At 34.3% G+C, this 16,730-nt stretch overlaps 1 protein-coding gene across 8 annotated transcripts in view; it reads left to right on the plus strand.

Moving 5' to 3' along the window:
- Positions 1–16,730, plus strand: part of LOC120423869 (fasciclin-1) — a 634,253-nt gene that overhangs the window by 502,428 nt on the left and 115,095 nt on the right. For all 8 annotated transcript variants that reach the window (XM_052706257.1, XM_052706258.1, XM_052706256.1 and 5 more), the window contains exon 3: positions 15,831–15,963. In XM_052706257.1, the coding sequence (XP_052562217.1) occupies positions 15,831–15,963 (133 nt within the window). The remainder of the gene's footprint in view (positions 1–15,830; positions 15,964–16,730) is intronic.

Genomic DNA, 16,730 nt, shown 5'->3' on the forward strand with positions numbered 1-16,730 from the left:
TCGATTACCTAACTAACGATGGGTCGGATGATGGATCCGGACATTGTTTACATACATTTAAGTGAGATCCGGCTACAAAAAAGTACATAAATATCACTAAAGTGGTCAGAACTCGAGACAGGGTTGCCAGATTATCAATGTTTTGGACTCGTTGGAAAGGTCTTTCGATTACCTAACCAACGATGGGTCGGATGATGGATCCGGACATTGTTTACATACATTTAAGTGAGATCTGGCTACAAAAAAGTACATAAATATCACTTAAGTGGTTATAACTCGAGACAGGGTTGCCAGATTATCAATGTTTTGGACTCGTTGGAAAGGTCTTTCAATTACCTAACTAACGATGTATAACATGATGATGTTTGGTTCAGTTTACTGCCATTTATTCAACTTCCAAAAATATGCGAAAACACATTTTTATACATAACTTTTGAACTACTTATCGAAACTTCAAACAATTCAATAGCACCGTATGGGACCCTAAACCAAGTCGAATGCAACTGGTTTGGTCAAAATCGGTTCAGCCAGTGCTGAGAAAACTGCGTGACATTATTGGTCACATACACACACACATACACACACACATACACACACACATACACACACACATACACACACACATACACACACACATACACACAGACATTTGTTCAGTTTTCGATTCTGAGTCGATATGTATACATCAAGGTGGGTTTTCGAGCTTTGAACAAAAAGTTCAATTTTAGAGCAGGATTATAGCCTTACCTCAGTGAGGAAGGCAAAAAACCCGCATCTTTTGAGTCATAGAGAAGTATTGTAGTCAGAATTTTTGCCGCCGAGTAACAATTTTTTGAAAAAATAGTGATTTTTGGAAAAAAATCGAAATTTCATAAAAAATAAAATTTTGCTGACCTAATTTTGTTATGTAAATTTGAATTAGCAATCGACAAGTACTTTACAGATTTTTTGATAAAATCCCTCGTTTTCAAGATAAAGCCACCGAAAGTTTTATTTCAGCGAAATATTTGCAGTTTTTCGATTTTTGAAATAGTGACCGTGAGTGACCATTTCTAAAAATATATTTTTTTAATTTCAGAAAATTTTAAATAAAATTATCTAAGAGACATTGAAGATTGGACCTCTGGTTGCTGAGATACAGCGGTTAAAAGCAAAAGAAATAGGAAAATTCAAATTTTCTAAGTCTAAGCAACCTCCATTTTCTGATGCCGATGTCTCAGCAATAGTGCGTCCATCCCGGGACAAAAATCCCGGGATTTTTACAAAACCGGGAATTCCCGAATCCCGGGAATTTTCATAATTTGTCCCGGGAATTCCTGAAATTGAAAAAAAAATATATTTTGGTCAGCAGAAATTGATGAACAGTTGAATACATAGTAATCAATACGAATTTTAAATTGAAATAAATTTGTATTCGGCATATATCAGCTTAAATTTGGCTTATTAGGGAAAATTGTTTAAATTTTAGTTCACAGAGCCGTTAAATGCCTGGTGATTCAAATATTTTCGATTAAATTTTATGTTTGTTTTTATAGACTGGGTATTATATTTAGGATTTTAAATTTGAAAAAAAAATATCATATTCAATTATTTCTCATCAAACACCGGAATCTGGGGCAAATCACGACAAATTTAACGAATAAAGACAGCTATTTATGTCAATTTTTGCATCGTGTTTTGAAGAACTTCAGTTTAAACAGGAACAGAACAAAACAATTAGTACACCGATTTGCAAACTTATTGCTCTGAAATCTCCTGTACCTTTTCAGCCTGTAGTCCTGATATTCCCCAGTTGGAGGTAGTTACTTAAAGATAATTTGTAAAATATGTTTAATATAAAATAAGACATAGGTGGCAGTGCGTGGCCGAATGGTTACGCTGTCCGCTTTGTAAGCGGATGATTCTGGGTTCGATTCCCATCTGCTCCAACCTTCCATCGGATGAGGAAGTAAAATGTCGGTCCCGACCTTGGTTGTTAGGCCGTTAATTCATTCCAGGTGTAGGAGTCGTCTCCATGCCATAAGTACAAACAACACACCAAACCAAGCCTACTCCGGTGGAATCGCTGGCGGCGGTTGGACTCGCAATCCAAAGGTCGTCAGTTCAAACACTGGGGTGGAAGGTTCCTTGGAGTAGAAAGAGGTTTGGGTGCCCTCCCCATTCAAGCCTTCGGACTCCTAGGTTCGAGCAGAAACTAGCAATAGAGACCACAAAAGACCCGGGGGTCGTTAATGTGGATGGTTTGGTTTGGTTTTTTTTTTTTTTTTTGGTTTTTTTTTTTTTTTTTTTTTTTTAAGACATAAAAAACTTAAAATATATGATAGACAAAAGCTAATAAGACCTTTTTTTAAAAAAACACTCTGGTTTTTGTTGTCTCCTCTCGTTTTTTTAAATGTTTTCAAGCTTTTCTAGTTATGGCATATAAAAAATATATTGAAGAAATATATTTATGAAACACTTATTTAATTTGAATCACTTTGAAATTTAAATTTGTAGTTTTTTTTAATCCAAAGCACAGCAAAGAACAAAAAAAAACATTTTTAATTGCTATTAAGACTGGTACAATTTTTTTTTTGAAAGTTGACCCGAAAAATCTGGGGCAAAATAATATTTATTAAAAAACTTTAGAATTGACCAGTTCTCTACGGAATCGGTCTTTTTTCTTTAATTTTATTTTCTGTATTTTTTAAACCGGCTGAAACTTTTTTGGTGCCTTCGGTATGCCCAAAGAAGCGATTTTGCATCATTAGTTTGTCCATATAATTTTCCATACAAATTTGGCAGCTGTCCATACAAAAATGATATGTGAAAATTCAAAAATCTGTATCTTTTGAAGGAATTTTTTGATCGATTTGGTGTCTTCGGCAAAGTTGTAGGTATGGATATGGACTACACTGAATAAAAATGATACACAGTAAAAAAAATTTTGGTGATTTTTAATTTAACTTTTTTTCACTAAAACTTGATTTGCAAAAAAACACTATTTTTAATTTTTTTTATTTTTTGATATGTTTTAGAGGGCATAAAATGCCAACTTTTCAGAAATTTCCAGAATGGGCAAAAAATTTTTGAGCGAATTATGATTTTTTGAATCAATACAATTTTTTTCAAAATATCGAAATATTGGTCGCAAAAATTTTTCAACTTCATTTTTCGATGTAAAATCGAATTTGCAATCAAAAAGTACTTTAGTGAAATTTTGATAAAGTGCACCGTTTTCAAGTTATAGTCATTTTTAGGTAACTTTTTTGAAAATAGTCGCAGTTTTTCATTTTTTAAAATTAGTGCCCATGTTTGCCCAACTTTGAAAAAAATATTTTTGGAAAGCTGAGAAAATTCTCTATATTTTGCTTTTTCGGACTTTGTTGATACGACCCATAGTTGCTGAGTAATTGCTATGCAAAGGTTAAAAAACAGGAATATTGATGTTTTCTAAGTCTCACCCAAACAACCCACCATTTTCTAATGTCGATATCTCAGCAACTATAGGTCCGATTTACAATGTTATAATATGAAACATTCGTGAAATTTTCCGATCTCTTTGAAAAAAATATTTTCAAAAAATTAAAATCAAGAATAACATTTCAAACGGGCCAAACATTCAATATTACGCCCATTTGAAATGTTAGTCTTGATTTTAAATTTTTGAAAATATTTTTTTCAAAAAGATCGGAAAATTTCACGAATGTTTCATATTATAACATTGTAAATCGGACCTATAGTTGCTGAGATATCGACATTAGAAAATGGTGGGTTGTTTGGGTGAGACTTAGAAAACATCAATATTCCTGTTTTTTAACCTTTGCATAGCAATTACTCAGCAACTATGGGTCGTATCAACAAAGTCCGAAAAAGCAAAATATAGAGAATTTTCTCAGCTTTCCAAAAATATTTTTTTCAAAGTTGGGCAAACATGGGCACTAATTTTAAAAAATGGAAAACTGCGACTATTTTCAAAAAAGTTACCTAAAAATGGCTATAACTTGAAAACGGTGCACTTTATCAAAAATTCACTGAAGTACTTTTTGATTGCAAATTCGATTTTACATCGAAAAATGAAGTTGAAAAATTTTTGCGACCAATATTTCGATTTTTTGAAAAAATCTCTATTGATTCAAAAAATCATAACTCGGTCAAAGATTTTTTGCCCATTCTGGAAATTTCTGAAAAGTTGGCATTTTATGCCCTCTAAAACATATCAAAAAATAAAAAAAAATAAAAATAGTGTTTTTTTGCAAATCAAGTTTTAGTGACAAAAAGTTAAATTAAAAATCACCAAAAAAAATTTTACTGTGTATCATTTTTTTTCAGTGTAGTCCATATCCATACCTACAACTTTGCCGAAGACACCAAATCGATCAAAAAATTCCTTCAAAAGATACAGATTTTTGAATTTTCACATATCATTTTTGTATGGACAGCTGCCAAATTTGTATGGAAAATTATATGGACAAACTAATGATGCAAAATGGCTTCTTTGGGCATACCGAAGGCACCAAAAAAGTTTCAACCGGATTAAAAAATACAAAAAAAATCGAATGACCGAAATCTCAGAGAATTGCTCAATTTCTATGGAATTTTAATCTTTTGAATTTTTGATGATTAGTATAGCAAAGATTTTTTTTTCGTCAAATCTTACATATTTTGAAAACTAATGATTTCAAAACAAGTGAACTAGTGTAAAAGGCATTTTAAAAAACGTTAAGACAATGGCTTGTTAGTTAAGTTTTTATATTTTTTTTTAATTTTTTGCTCACTCCTCAACCATGGCCAGAGCCGAGGGACAAAAACTTTGGAAAATATTAGCATCGGCCTAAGTTATTTAAAAACTGTCGTCCTTGTTTAGATTGAAGTGTAGATTGTCAACAATTATTATTATTGAGCTAATTCTATGATTTTAAGCTTGAAAACATATCAAATATTATGAAAACATAGATTTTATGACTGCTTCAAAAATTTCCCGGGATCCCGGGAATTCCCGGGATTTCAAAAATATTTTTCCCGTTTCCCGGGAAATTAAAAACCCGGGAAAATTGGACGCCCTACTCAGCAACTAATGGTCCGATTTAAAATGTTAAAAAATGGACATTCGTGACATTTTTTGATCTTTTTAAAAACAATATTTAAAAACTACCATTTCAAAAGGGCCAAACATTTAATTTTCACGGCTTTTTTTCATAGCTTTCTCCTTTTAGCATAAAATGACAAAATGACAAAATGTGAAAAAAAATGAAAAGGAAAAAAATAAACCGGGGCAAAAAATTAATATTTGAAAGATACGTGTTTCACATATTGCCTATATTGCAAATTTTCAAAATTTGAGTGTTTTCATAAAACTGTTTATCTGAAAATTTCAGTATTTGACACTAGAAACTTTAATATAGTAAAAATCCAAAAAATATTATGTTTTTTTTTTATAAAAAAATTGCTATCGAAAAGTACTTTAAAGTTTTTTTTTGTAGTGCACTATTATTAAGATACAACTATCAAAAGTTTAATTCTCACTGAAACAAAAATGTTATTTTCGAAAAGTTGAGCACATTTCCAACATTTTAAGATTGGACCTCCGGTTGCCTAAATTCAGCAAATAAAAGAAATATAAGCTGAAAAAAAAGTTTTTTTCAAGTCTCTTCCAAACAGCCTTTTATTTTATTCTGCCAACTAATTGTCCCATTTTCAATGTTATAAAAGTGAATCATTTGTGAAATTTTCTGATCATTAAAAAAAGGCCAATTATAAAGTATTATGCCCTTTTGAAATGTTAGAGTTGATAACATTTTTTTATATTAAGTTCGGAAATGCATTTTTTCGAGAAAAATATACATTTAAAAAAACATAAAAAATCGTAACTCGGCCGAAACAAATTTGTCTATGCTTTTCAATAGCTCAAAAGTTGCGGTTTTTGTCCACATAAAAAAACCTGAAAAAAAATAATCTGGATTTTGAAAATTGTTTTTTTTTTTTGTAAAAATTAAGTAAATTGAAAAAGGGCAATATTTTTTTACGCGTATCAGTTTTTTTCAATTCAATTCAATTCGGTTTTATTGGTGAATAATCAAGATACAATGAGTTATTTTGAAGTGCATAACAGAGTTTTGGAGTTCCTTACAGCTGTGTGTTGCATCATAATCCATTTAGGAACAATTATTTCTTTAACTAAGGCACTAGCAAGAGTAAGAAAAAACTATAAAAAAAAACTTACAGAAATTGCAAAGGAAAGAGGATAGAGGAAGAGAAAGCTTAGATCTAGATCACAGGTAATTTATCCTTTGTAGATGTGTTTGATCATCAGTTCCCCAAGGGCCAGGAATTGTTCTGCCTTGTTCCGGCAGCTCCGAAACCGCGTCATCATCTCCCCCGCGAGAGCAAAGAACTCCGGCAGGGTGAAGAGATCTTCCCCGGTGACTTCTTGCTGGGCCGTACTGCCGCTACCGGCAGCGACCACGCTGGCGAACGAACGCCCCCAACCAGGAGGGAACGCTGAGTTTTCCGCTGGAACCGTAAGCTGTCCAGCTGCAGGAACGGCTGCGCTCGTACTTCGCTGAGGAGGGTGGGACGCTTTCTTCTTCCTCTTTTCCTGCTCCTCGAGGTAGGCCTTGCGCGCGACGCATCCGCGGTAATTGCCGGTATGGTTGCCGTCACAGTTGGCGCACTTTACGCGCGGCTTGGTTTGTTCTGCCTTGTCCCCCAAGTCCGCCTTTCGTGGCAGTGCGCACGCCTCCGAGAGGTGTGACTCACCGCACTTCACGCAGCGGGGCCGGAGGTTGCAGTTCCGCGAGCCGTGGCCGAATTTCTGGCAACGGTGGCATTGCGCTACGTCCGTCGGGTTCTTGGTGTAAAACCGCCAGTTTACCCAAAAACCGTCCAACGTCTTAGTCCGCCGCAGGTCTTGGATCTTGACGGTGCCGCGGTCGAAGTACAACAGGTACAGTGTGTGTGTACCTGTTACCGTTGTCTTGCGCGAGAGCACTTTAATCTCCCGCGGTTTTATTCCGGCGTCCGAAAGGTGACCCTTCAGGTCGGAGATAGGACGGTCTTGATAACCCTGTAAGACGACCTTAACAGGGGGCTTCTCAGGGTTGAATGTGTAGAAGTTGAAGTTGCTACGCTTCAATTCTTCAAACACCAGGTCGAAGCTCTTTTTATTCAGTGTGATCACTTGCACTGCCGACTTACCGATTTTCAGACAATATCCGAGGCCTTCCAGCAACTCGTCAACATCGTCCGCCAACGTGTCCAAAACAAAAATTGGAGGTGGTCTTCGTTCCGTTGGAGAATTATTCTTTTTTGGCGTCGGCACTTTTTTCCGTGCACGACCATCGTAGTCGTCGTCGTCATCGGTAGTGCTGCTACCGTCGGTGTTGTTGTTGTTTTCTTCGTCGTCGCTCAGCATCTGGAACTCGTTCCTGATGGGAATGTTGGCGGATGTTGATGTGCCACTGGTCGTGGCACCGGAGGTACCCGAACGGGTTCGCACTGGTGATCTTGGAACATATCCGGGGTGTAGTAACTTTTTGTCGATTCCTTCTGCGCTCACGCTCCCCTGCGCGATGGCGGTCGACACGGCGTTGGTTTGTTTACCTTTTTGCACACGGCCGGTAGACGAACTTCGCGGGTTTTTCGAGGCCGCACTCGAACTGCCACGGCCACGGCCGGCCTTTGGCATGCTGGAGAAGCAAACTCGCGGGTAACCACAATCAACTACGGCGAAAAAAATCGAAAAAACGATGGAGCACTGAGCACTAGCTGCATGCTCTCGTGCGTACACGGAGGGAGCTGTATCAGTTTTTTTAAATATTCAATACCTAGAACGTTGCCAAAGACACCAAACCGATATGAAAATTCCTCCAAGAGATACAGATTTCTGAAAATTTACGTACCATTTTTGTATAGTTAATTAAAAAACGTTACTTAATCCACCTTAAGGTGGTTGGTGCCTTCCTCACATTCATGTTGTATTTTAGGTTGTATTTACAAATTAATTTAAAAGTTTCTTTTTTATTATTATTTTGAAGTTTTTTTTTTATTTATTTTTTTATAATTATTGTTTTTACCAGAACAGCAATTTTCAATTCTTTTTTAACCAACTCTCCAAAATCAAGGAGAAAGGGGGCTGTAATTGAATTTTAAAGTGCCGATATGCCAACATTAGGTGCACGATGCAATTGCATGCTGTCCCCCTAGTCTTATAGTAAACAATGTCTTATGAGTTGTATATTTCAGTAAAAGGTTCGTGTAAATCTTTGTCGAGACAAAATTATGTATTCAGCAACATAATTAATACAGACTTTTTCTAGAAGAGACGCAGACACTGCTAAAGCAATGTGGCACAACCGGGCGATTTGCATGCTGCGCGACTCTCGTGCGTAAGCAAAAAGATCCGGCCTTTGAGGTTATGCAAAAATCACCCTTTTTTGTAGCAACAAAAAAACTTTTTCGTGGCATAACTTGAAAAGTACTTCACTAAACAGAATAAAATTTAATAGGGTCTTAGGGGGGCCCAAAACAAACACAATAAGGCGGATCCGGCCAAAATCGGTTCAGCCAGTTCTGAGATAATCGTGTGGAAAAAAATCATGTCTACACACATCCCCACAGACATTTGTTCAGAATTTGATTCTGAGTCGATAGGTATACGTGAAGGTATATCTAGGATTCGTATTTAAGAAGTTTATTTTTCGAGTGATTTTATAGCCTTGCCTCAGTGAGGTGAGGAAGGCAAAAATCAAAAAATAATAAGGCCTGCATTTTTCCGATCTCGTAGAAAATTTCTCATTTTGAAAAAAAAAAGATTTTTTGTCAAATAAAACTTATTTTTATTACAGAATTTCTGCGAAGTTTTCGGGTTTCTTTTTCAAAATAATTTATTTTTGTTTTATTTATTTTCATGTTAGTTTTTCCATTCTTTTAAACATTAACAGTTTTTGAACAAGTCAATAGCAGCAATAGCAGTTCTCGAACAAAATTATTGAGAAAATCCTGAATTCAAACAGATTACAAAAAATTTTGTAATTGTCTATCAAAAAATATATTGCTTTATTTAATTTGATTTTTTTCCATTTAGGCCGTTGCAAATATTTTTTGAAGTTTATGTCCCTCGACTCTGACCAACCAATGGCCAAGGGGGGGGGGGGGGGGGGTAGCCTGAATTTTTGGACCAATTTTGAGGGGGGGCGACATAAACTTTTAAAAATATTTGCAACGGCCTTATTCAATCATGAACATTTCTTTACACATGTCCTTTCAACCTTTAATAAAGTAGACCTTTTGACATAAACTCAAATAAACTATATGCTTATAACAACTAAATAAATTGAATTTTTCAGGGCAAAACACAAAATTATGCACAACAAAAATATTTTTTAGTAAATTGTTTTAAAAGTCACATGAAAGGATATAGGGGAACTATACCCTTTCTCAGCCTATTTCTATTATCGGCTTATCAGCACTTTGATCATGAATTATAGCTGACCAGTTCTCTACGGAATCGGTCTTTTTTCTTTAATTTTATTTTCTGTATTTTTTAAACCGGCTGAAACTTTTTTGGTGCCTTCGGTATGCCCAAAGAAGCGATTTTGCATCATTAGTTTGTCCATATAATTTTCCATACAAATTTGGCAGCTGTCCATACAAAAATGATATGTGAAAATTCAAAAATCTGTATCTTTTGAAGGAATTTTTTGATCGATTTGGTGTCTTCGGCAAAGTTGTAGGTATGGATATGGACTACACTGAATAAAAATGATACACAGTAAAAAAAATTTTGGTGATTTTTAATTTAACTTTTTTTCACTAAAACTTGATTTGCAAAAAAACACTATTTTTAATTTTTTTTATTTTTTGATATGTTTTAGAGGGCATAAAATGCCAACTTTTCAGAAATTTCCAGAATGGGCAAAAAATTTTTGAGCGAATTATGATTTTTTGAATCAATACAATTTTTTTCAAAATATCGAAATATTGGTCGCAAAAATTTTTCAACTTCATTTTTCGATGTAAAATCGAATTTGCAATCAAAAAGTACTTTAGTGAAATTTTGATAAAGTGCACCGTTTTCAAGTTATAGTCATTTTTAGGTAACTTTTTTGAAAATAGTCGCAGTTTTTCATTTTTTAAAATTAGTGCCCATGTTTGCCCAACTTTGAAAAAAATATTTTTGGAAAGCTGAGAAAATTCTCTATATTTTGCTTTTTCGGACTTTGTTGATACGACCCATAGTTGCTGAGTAATTGCTATGCAAAGGTTAAAAAACAGGAATATTGATGTTTTCTAAGTCTCACCCAAACAACCCACCATTTTCTAATGTCGATATCTCAGCAACTATAGGTCCGATTTACAATGTTATAATATGAAACATTCGTGAAATTTTCCGATCTCTTTGAAAAAAATATTTTCAAAAAATTAAAATCAAGAATAACATTTCAAACGGGCCAAACATTCAATATTACGCCCATTTGAAATGTTAGTCTTGATTTTAAATTTTTGAAAATATTTTTTTCAAAAAGATCGGAAAATTTCACGAATGTTTCATATTATAACATTGTAAATCGGACCTATAGTTGCTGAGATATCGACATTAGAAAATGGTGGGTTGTTTGGGTGAGACTTAGAAAACATCAATATTCCTGTTTTTTAACCTTTGCATAGCAATTACTCAGCAACTATGGGTCGTATCAACAAAGTCCGAAAAAGCAAAATATAGAGAATTTTCTCAGCTTTCCAAAAATATTTTTTTCAAAGTTGGGCAAACATGGGCACTAATTTTAAAAAATGGAAAACTGCGACTATTTTCAAAAAAGTTACCTAAAAATGGCTATAACTTGAAAACGGTGCACTTTATCAAAAATTCACTGAAGTACTTTTTGATTGCAAATTCGATTTTACATCGAAAAATGAAGTTGAAAAATTTTTGCGACCAATATTTCGATTTTTTGAAAAAATCTCTATTGATTCAAAAAATCATAACTCGGTCAAAGATTTTTTGCCCATTCTGGAAATTTCTGAAAAGTTGGCATTTTATGCCCTCTAAAACATATCAAAAAATAAAAAAAAATAAAAATAGTGTTTTTTTGCAAATCAAGTTTTAGTGACAAAAAGTTAAATTAAAAATCACCAAAAAAAATTTTACTGTGTATCATTTTTTTTCAGTGTAGTCCATATCCATACCTACAACTTTGCCGAAGACACCAAATCGATCAAAAAATTCCTTCAAAAGATACAGATTTTTGAATTTTCACATATCATTTTTGTATGGACAGCTGCCAAATTTGTATGGAAAATTATATGGACAAACTAATGATGCAAAATGGCTTCTTTGGGCATACCGAAGGCACCAAAAAAGTTTCAACCGGATTAAAAAATACAAAAAAAATCGAATGACCGAAATCTCAGAGAATTGCTCAGCTTAAATAATGTTTTTTTTGACTGTTCCTAAGTAATAAATAGCTCAAATAAAAGTGAGCAAGCAACTCTTCATTGTTGATACATCTGAAAATGTTGATTTAATAGCGGAAAACGGCAAAAGTGATGAGAATTGGTCGAACGGCTTAGTGTGATTAAAATGGGTATATTTCCCCTAAACAAAAAATCCCATATTATCATTGAAATAAGGAGATGTTCCCTTCAAGGCTATATTCTATAGAAAATACAGAGTTTTCCGCGCGCTTGGCATTCAAAGAGTTATGAGGAAAATATTGTAGATACTTTAAGTGAAACGGAAAGGCAGCTCCATCTTGACTCCACGACTCGAGTTTTTGAAAGCACCTTTCAAGAAAATTTCCGTCAATTAAACAAATTGTGTTTGTTGCAGACGATAAATATAAATATAGCAAGCAATGTGTTGAGTTCAAAATTGATTTAAGTTGAACAGAAATTGTCTAAACAGCGTTCCGTTTCACCTTAAACGTTTAATTTTTTTTCATTTTTTTTTTAGCTATTCTCGACCATAAATTGACTTGGTAAAGATGCCAAAGGTCGTATTTGTTATGAAGAATCAAAAAGACACACATTTTTTGGAAGTTAACAACAATAAGCTCTCAAGGGTTGCATCCCCTCCTTAGTCAGAAAACAAAAAAAAAAAAAAATAACCTCAAAACACAACGAAACAAGCCGGATGCGAAAGGTCCTAAATCTTTGCTGTTGGTGCATTGGTTCGTTGGTTTTTATCTCAAGTTCTCGTCCGAAAACAAAACATCTTGAAAGAAGTAAGAAAGCGCTTACTAGATCTCGACCAACTGCACCACGCAACAGTAAAGTCCCGCTTTAAAGTTCAGCAATTTTTTTTCTCGCAACACACAAAGGTTAAAGAAAAAGAAACACTTTGGTGCAGCGATTTTCCCAAAGGATCTCTTCTGCTTTTTCCACCCCTCCCTTAAGGATGTGTCATGTGGCGGTTCGGTGTAAATGGTCGATTAAGTCGGATAAAAGATGAAGCTCGAGATCGGAAAGTTTGTGCAATTTTTCTTTTTTCTTCGTTTTTTTTCCTCCTTCTTGCTTCGTTACACTTTGCTGACTTTTTGGTTGTGCTGAGCATGTGTTGGGTGAAGTTAAGGGTCGACGGCGAGTGATAAAAGGATCCTCAATTAAGCTGAGAGGTGCGATAAGAAGGTTGTGTGTCAAGTAGGAGTAGCATAGCCGAAGAGAAGTTGCGTTCGATGAAGGTAAAGACAGTGACTTACAGGTAGCGGGGTCGTTACGACCATGTTGAAGCCGGTGTTCAGGTGTCAAAGTTTGGGAAGTTATGCCAGCAGCACCGGTGGTGCTAGTTTAGTGTTATTACTTTTTCGAGAGAGGGGATACAAAGAAGCAAAAGTTAATCCATGTAAGGTCAGAGTACCAGACAATAAAAAAGACAATGAGATAATAGAAAGTTTAAGAGAAAAATGGATCAAGAAGGCCATCAAAATAACAAGATAACAACACAACAAGACTAACGCAAAACAAGACAACAGAACAACAGAACAATAAACAACAGAACAACAGAACAACAGAACAACAGAACAACAGAACAACAGAACAACAGAACAACAGAACAAAACAGACAAAAAAGACAAAAAAGACAAAAAAGACAAAAAAGACAAAAAAGACAAAAAAGACAAAAAAGACAAAAAAGACAAAAAAGACAAAAAAGACAAAAAAGACAAAAAAGACAAAAAAGACAAAAAAGACAAAAAAGACAAAAAAGACAAAAAAGACAAAAAAGACAAAAAAGACAAAAAAGACAAAAAAGACAAAAAAGACAAAAAAGACAAAAAAGACAAAAAAGACAAAAAAGACAAAAAAGACAAAAAAGACAAAAAAGACAAAAAAGACAAAAAAGACAAAAAAGACAAAAAAGACAAAAAAGACAAAAAAGACAAAAAAGACAAAAAAGACAAAAAAGACAAAAAAGACAAAAAAGACAAAAAAGACAAAAAAGACAAAAAAGACAAAAAAGACAAAAAAGACAAAAAAGACAAAAGAGACAAAAAAGACAAAAAAGACAAAAAAGACAAAAAAGACAAAAAAGACAAAAAAGACAAAAAAGACAAAAAAGACAAAAAAGACAAAAAAGACAAAAAAGACAAAAAAGACAAAAAAGACAAAAAAGACAAAAAAGACAAAAAATACAAAAAATATAAAAAAAATACAAAAAAGACAAAAAAGACAAAAAAGATAAAAAAGACAAAAAAGACAAAAAAGACAAAAAAGATAAAAAAGATAAAAAAGACAAAAAAGACAAAAAAGACAAAAAATATAAAAAAAATACAAAAAAGACAAAAAAGACAAAAAAGACAAAAAAGACAAAAAAGACAAAAAAGACAAAAAAGACAAAAAAGACAAAAAAGACAAAAAAGACAAAAAAGACAAAAAAGACAAAAAAGACAAAAAAGACAAAAAAGACAAAAAAGACAAAAAAGACAAAAAAGACAAAAAAGACAAAAAAGACAAAAAAGACAAAAAAGACAAAAAAGACAAAAAAGACAAAAAAGACAAAAAAGACAAAAAAGACAAAAAAGACAAAAAAGACAAAAAAGACAAAAAAGACAAAAATGACAAAAAAGACAAAAAAGACAAAAAAGACAAAAAAGACAAAAAAGACAAAAAAGACAAAAAAGACAAAAAAGACAAAAAAGACAAAAAAGACAAAAAAGACAAAAAAGACAATAAAGACAATAAAGACAATAAAGACAATAAAGACAAAAAAGACAAAAAAGACAATAAAGACAAAAAAGACAAAAAAGACAAAAAAGACAAAAAAGACAAAAAAGACAAAAAAGACAAAAAAGACAAAAAAGACAAAAAAGACAAAAAAGACAAAAAAGACAAAAAAGACAAAAAAGACAAAAAAGACAAAAAAGACAAAAAAGACAAAAAAGACAAAAAAGACAAAAAAGACAAAAAAGACAAAAAAGACAAAAGAGACAAAAGACAAAAGAGACAAAAAAGACAAAAAAGAAAAAAAAACAAAACAGAAAGATTGATGTATAGAAACAAGTCAGTTAGACAAATACAAATTAGAAAAAATCCGAGATTAATAATAATCAGATAGTGAGACAAACCCAAATTTGGACAAAGTTGCACCTTGGATAAAAATTACATTGAAGACTTTTTCATTTAACTTGTTTCATCATGTTCAAGTTCCTCGAAACAATTTCGAAAAGTAGACCTTTGATATCTGTCTAAATAAAATCCATTGCTGAAATAAATTTCATTTCATTTCGCCAAAGCAATTCCACTTGGCAAACAGGAGCTCCTTTTCCAGCAAATTTCCTGTCAAATAATCATATTTTCCTCCACTGCCTCAACCATGATAAATGCTAACGGGATTTCCATGAAAACCACTCTCGCAGCGAGAAACAATATCTGATTTATGTCGTACGTTCCTCCCCCACGAAGAAACGCCATGCTTCACCGTGAAAAGTCAAGCTGTGAGACAAAAATCGCTACAAATCAAATGAATTCCCCCCTGCTGCTGTCATGGCGATTTCCTCGGAAAACCAGAACCATGTGAGTGACATTGGAAGTGCGCACGCGAAGAAATATTCGCGCTAGTAAATTTTCCTCTTTCCGGTACCTCGTGAGACAAAAGCCGGGAAATTCGTGCGTACGTGATGTTTTTCCTCTCCTTAGGGGAGAAACTTTTCCAAAGATTCTTTCATGACAAATAGATACTCGTTCGTCTTTCAATGGTGATTTCTTTCCCCGTGGCAAAATCAAGATAAAGAACAGAGATTTTCCTCTCCAACTGTTTATTTGCTGTCGTCAGAGGTCTATCAGAGGAAGAGAAAGCGCACGAGGGAAATGACAGTCCATTAAGGGTTGAGAGGAGATGACTCATTCAAAAAAGGAAGCAAAGAAAAACTGTTCCAGACACATGGGCGCGTATTTTCCGTCCGACTGTCGAATTCAGAGATTCGCAGAAGGACACAAGGAACCGAACAAATGGAGGCAATTTGCCTTTTCGCAGCCTAATTGGGACTGATTGAAGAGTCACAGCTGTAATTTGACACGAATTTGTGGTTCTCCCCTTGGGTCGGTGGTTGTATGCCGCAGGATGTTTGGGAGGTGGTTTTTTGGTTAAAGGAACATGATAAAGCAAGTTGGGTGATAGTTGGATGCCAAATAGATTCGGTTGATGTAAAGTTGGATTACAAGAAATAGAGATTTTTTTTGGAAAAAAAAACTAGTTGACCTTTTTTTCGATTTCAAGTATTTTTGCCAATTTAAGCCAAATACGAGTTGATCCCGATGAGCTTTGCTATAAAATATATCAATTATAAACTAATTATTTGCGCTTCTTTCGACAGTTCTAAAAATGTTTTTCTTTATTTCTTTTCTCCCACAAACAGTTTTACGACCTTATCGAGCGCAATCCAATTGCATCGGCTGCCCTGAAGCTGCGAGCGCTGACCATCTTCGCCCCCACCAACCAGGCCTTCCAGCGCTATCTGGGCAATAAAACGGTCGTCCTGTATCACATATGTAAGTATAGTTGAACTGTTCAGATTGAGGGAGAAAAATTGCCACTCTATATTATCTTGATGAAAGATTGCTATGAATATTGCGCCTAAAGTTATGCAAGAATCAAGCATCGTTGTATGATTTAAATTCAAACAGCTGTGATATCGCAGAAATCTACACCATACTACACATCTATCAGTGTCCCGAATAAATATTCAAACATGAAAAAAAAAACACACAAATCTGCGAAAAACTCAATCCGGTAGCATCGATCGAATTCCTGCGGTAAGCTCACCCAGCTCGCTCAGAATAAACATTCCAAAGTGAAACGCAGCGGGGATTGGAAAAAAAACTTTGCAGAAATTAAAATCGATCTGATATGGTTTCCCAAGCTCTCTACCGAGATTAGTGCAAAATCAGCAGGAATACTGAAAACTACGATAGATTGCACCGAACTGCACCGCGCTCGAAACGCGTAAAAAGTGCGATTGATTCAGCTAAAAGTGTTACTAAACGTTTTTGGTTTTAAATATTTGCTGATTTGAACTTGGACTTGCGACTTGGGACTTGGGACTTGGGATTCGGACTTGGACTTGGACTTGACTGCAAATTAAGCACCTTTCCGAAATAAGAAAAGCAAAACAAAATTGACAGCTTGGGAAAAACCGGACGAAACAAGACAAATAAGTAAATAAACAAAATGCGGGAAAATCGCGCGAAAAAAACAAGCTGAACTCTACCCCCTTCTCCGCCATCAACAAACGGCGGTGCCAGAAAGGGGAGGAAAA

This window comes from Culex pipiens, chromosome 1 (assembly GCF_016801865.2).
Source record: "Culex pipiens pallens isolate TS chromosome 1, TS_CPP_V2, whole genome shotgun sequence".
Taxonomy (NCBI): domain Eukaryota; kingdom Metazoa; phylum Arthropoda; class Insecta; order Diptera; family Culicidae; genus Culex; species Culex pipiens.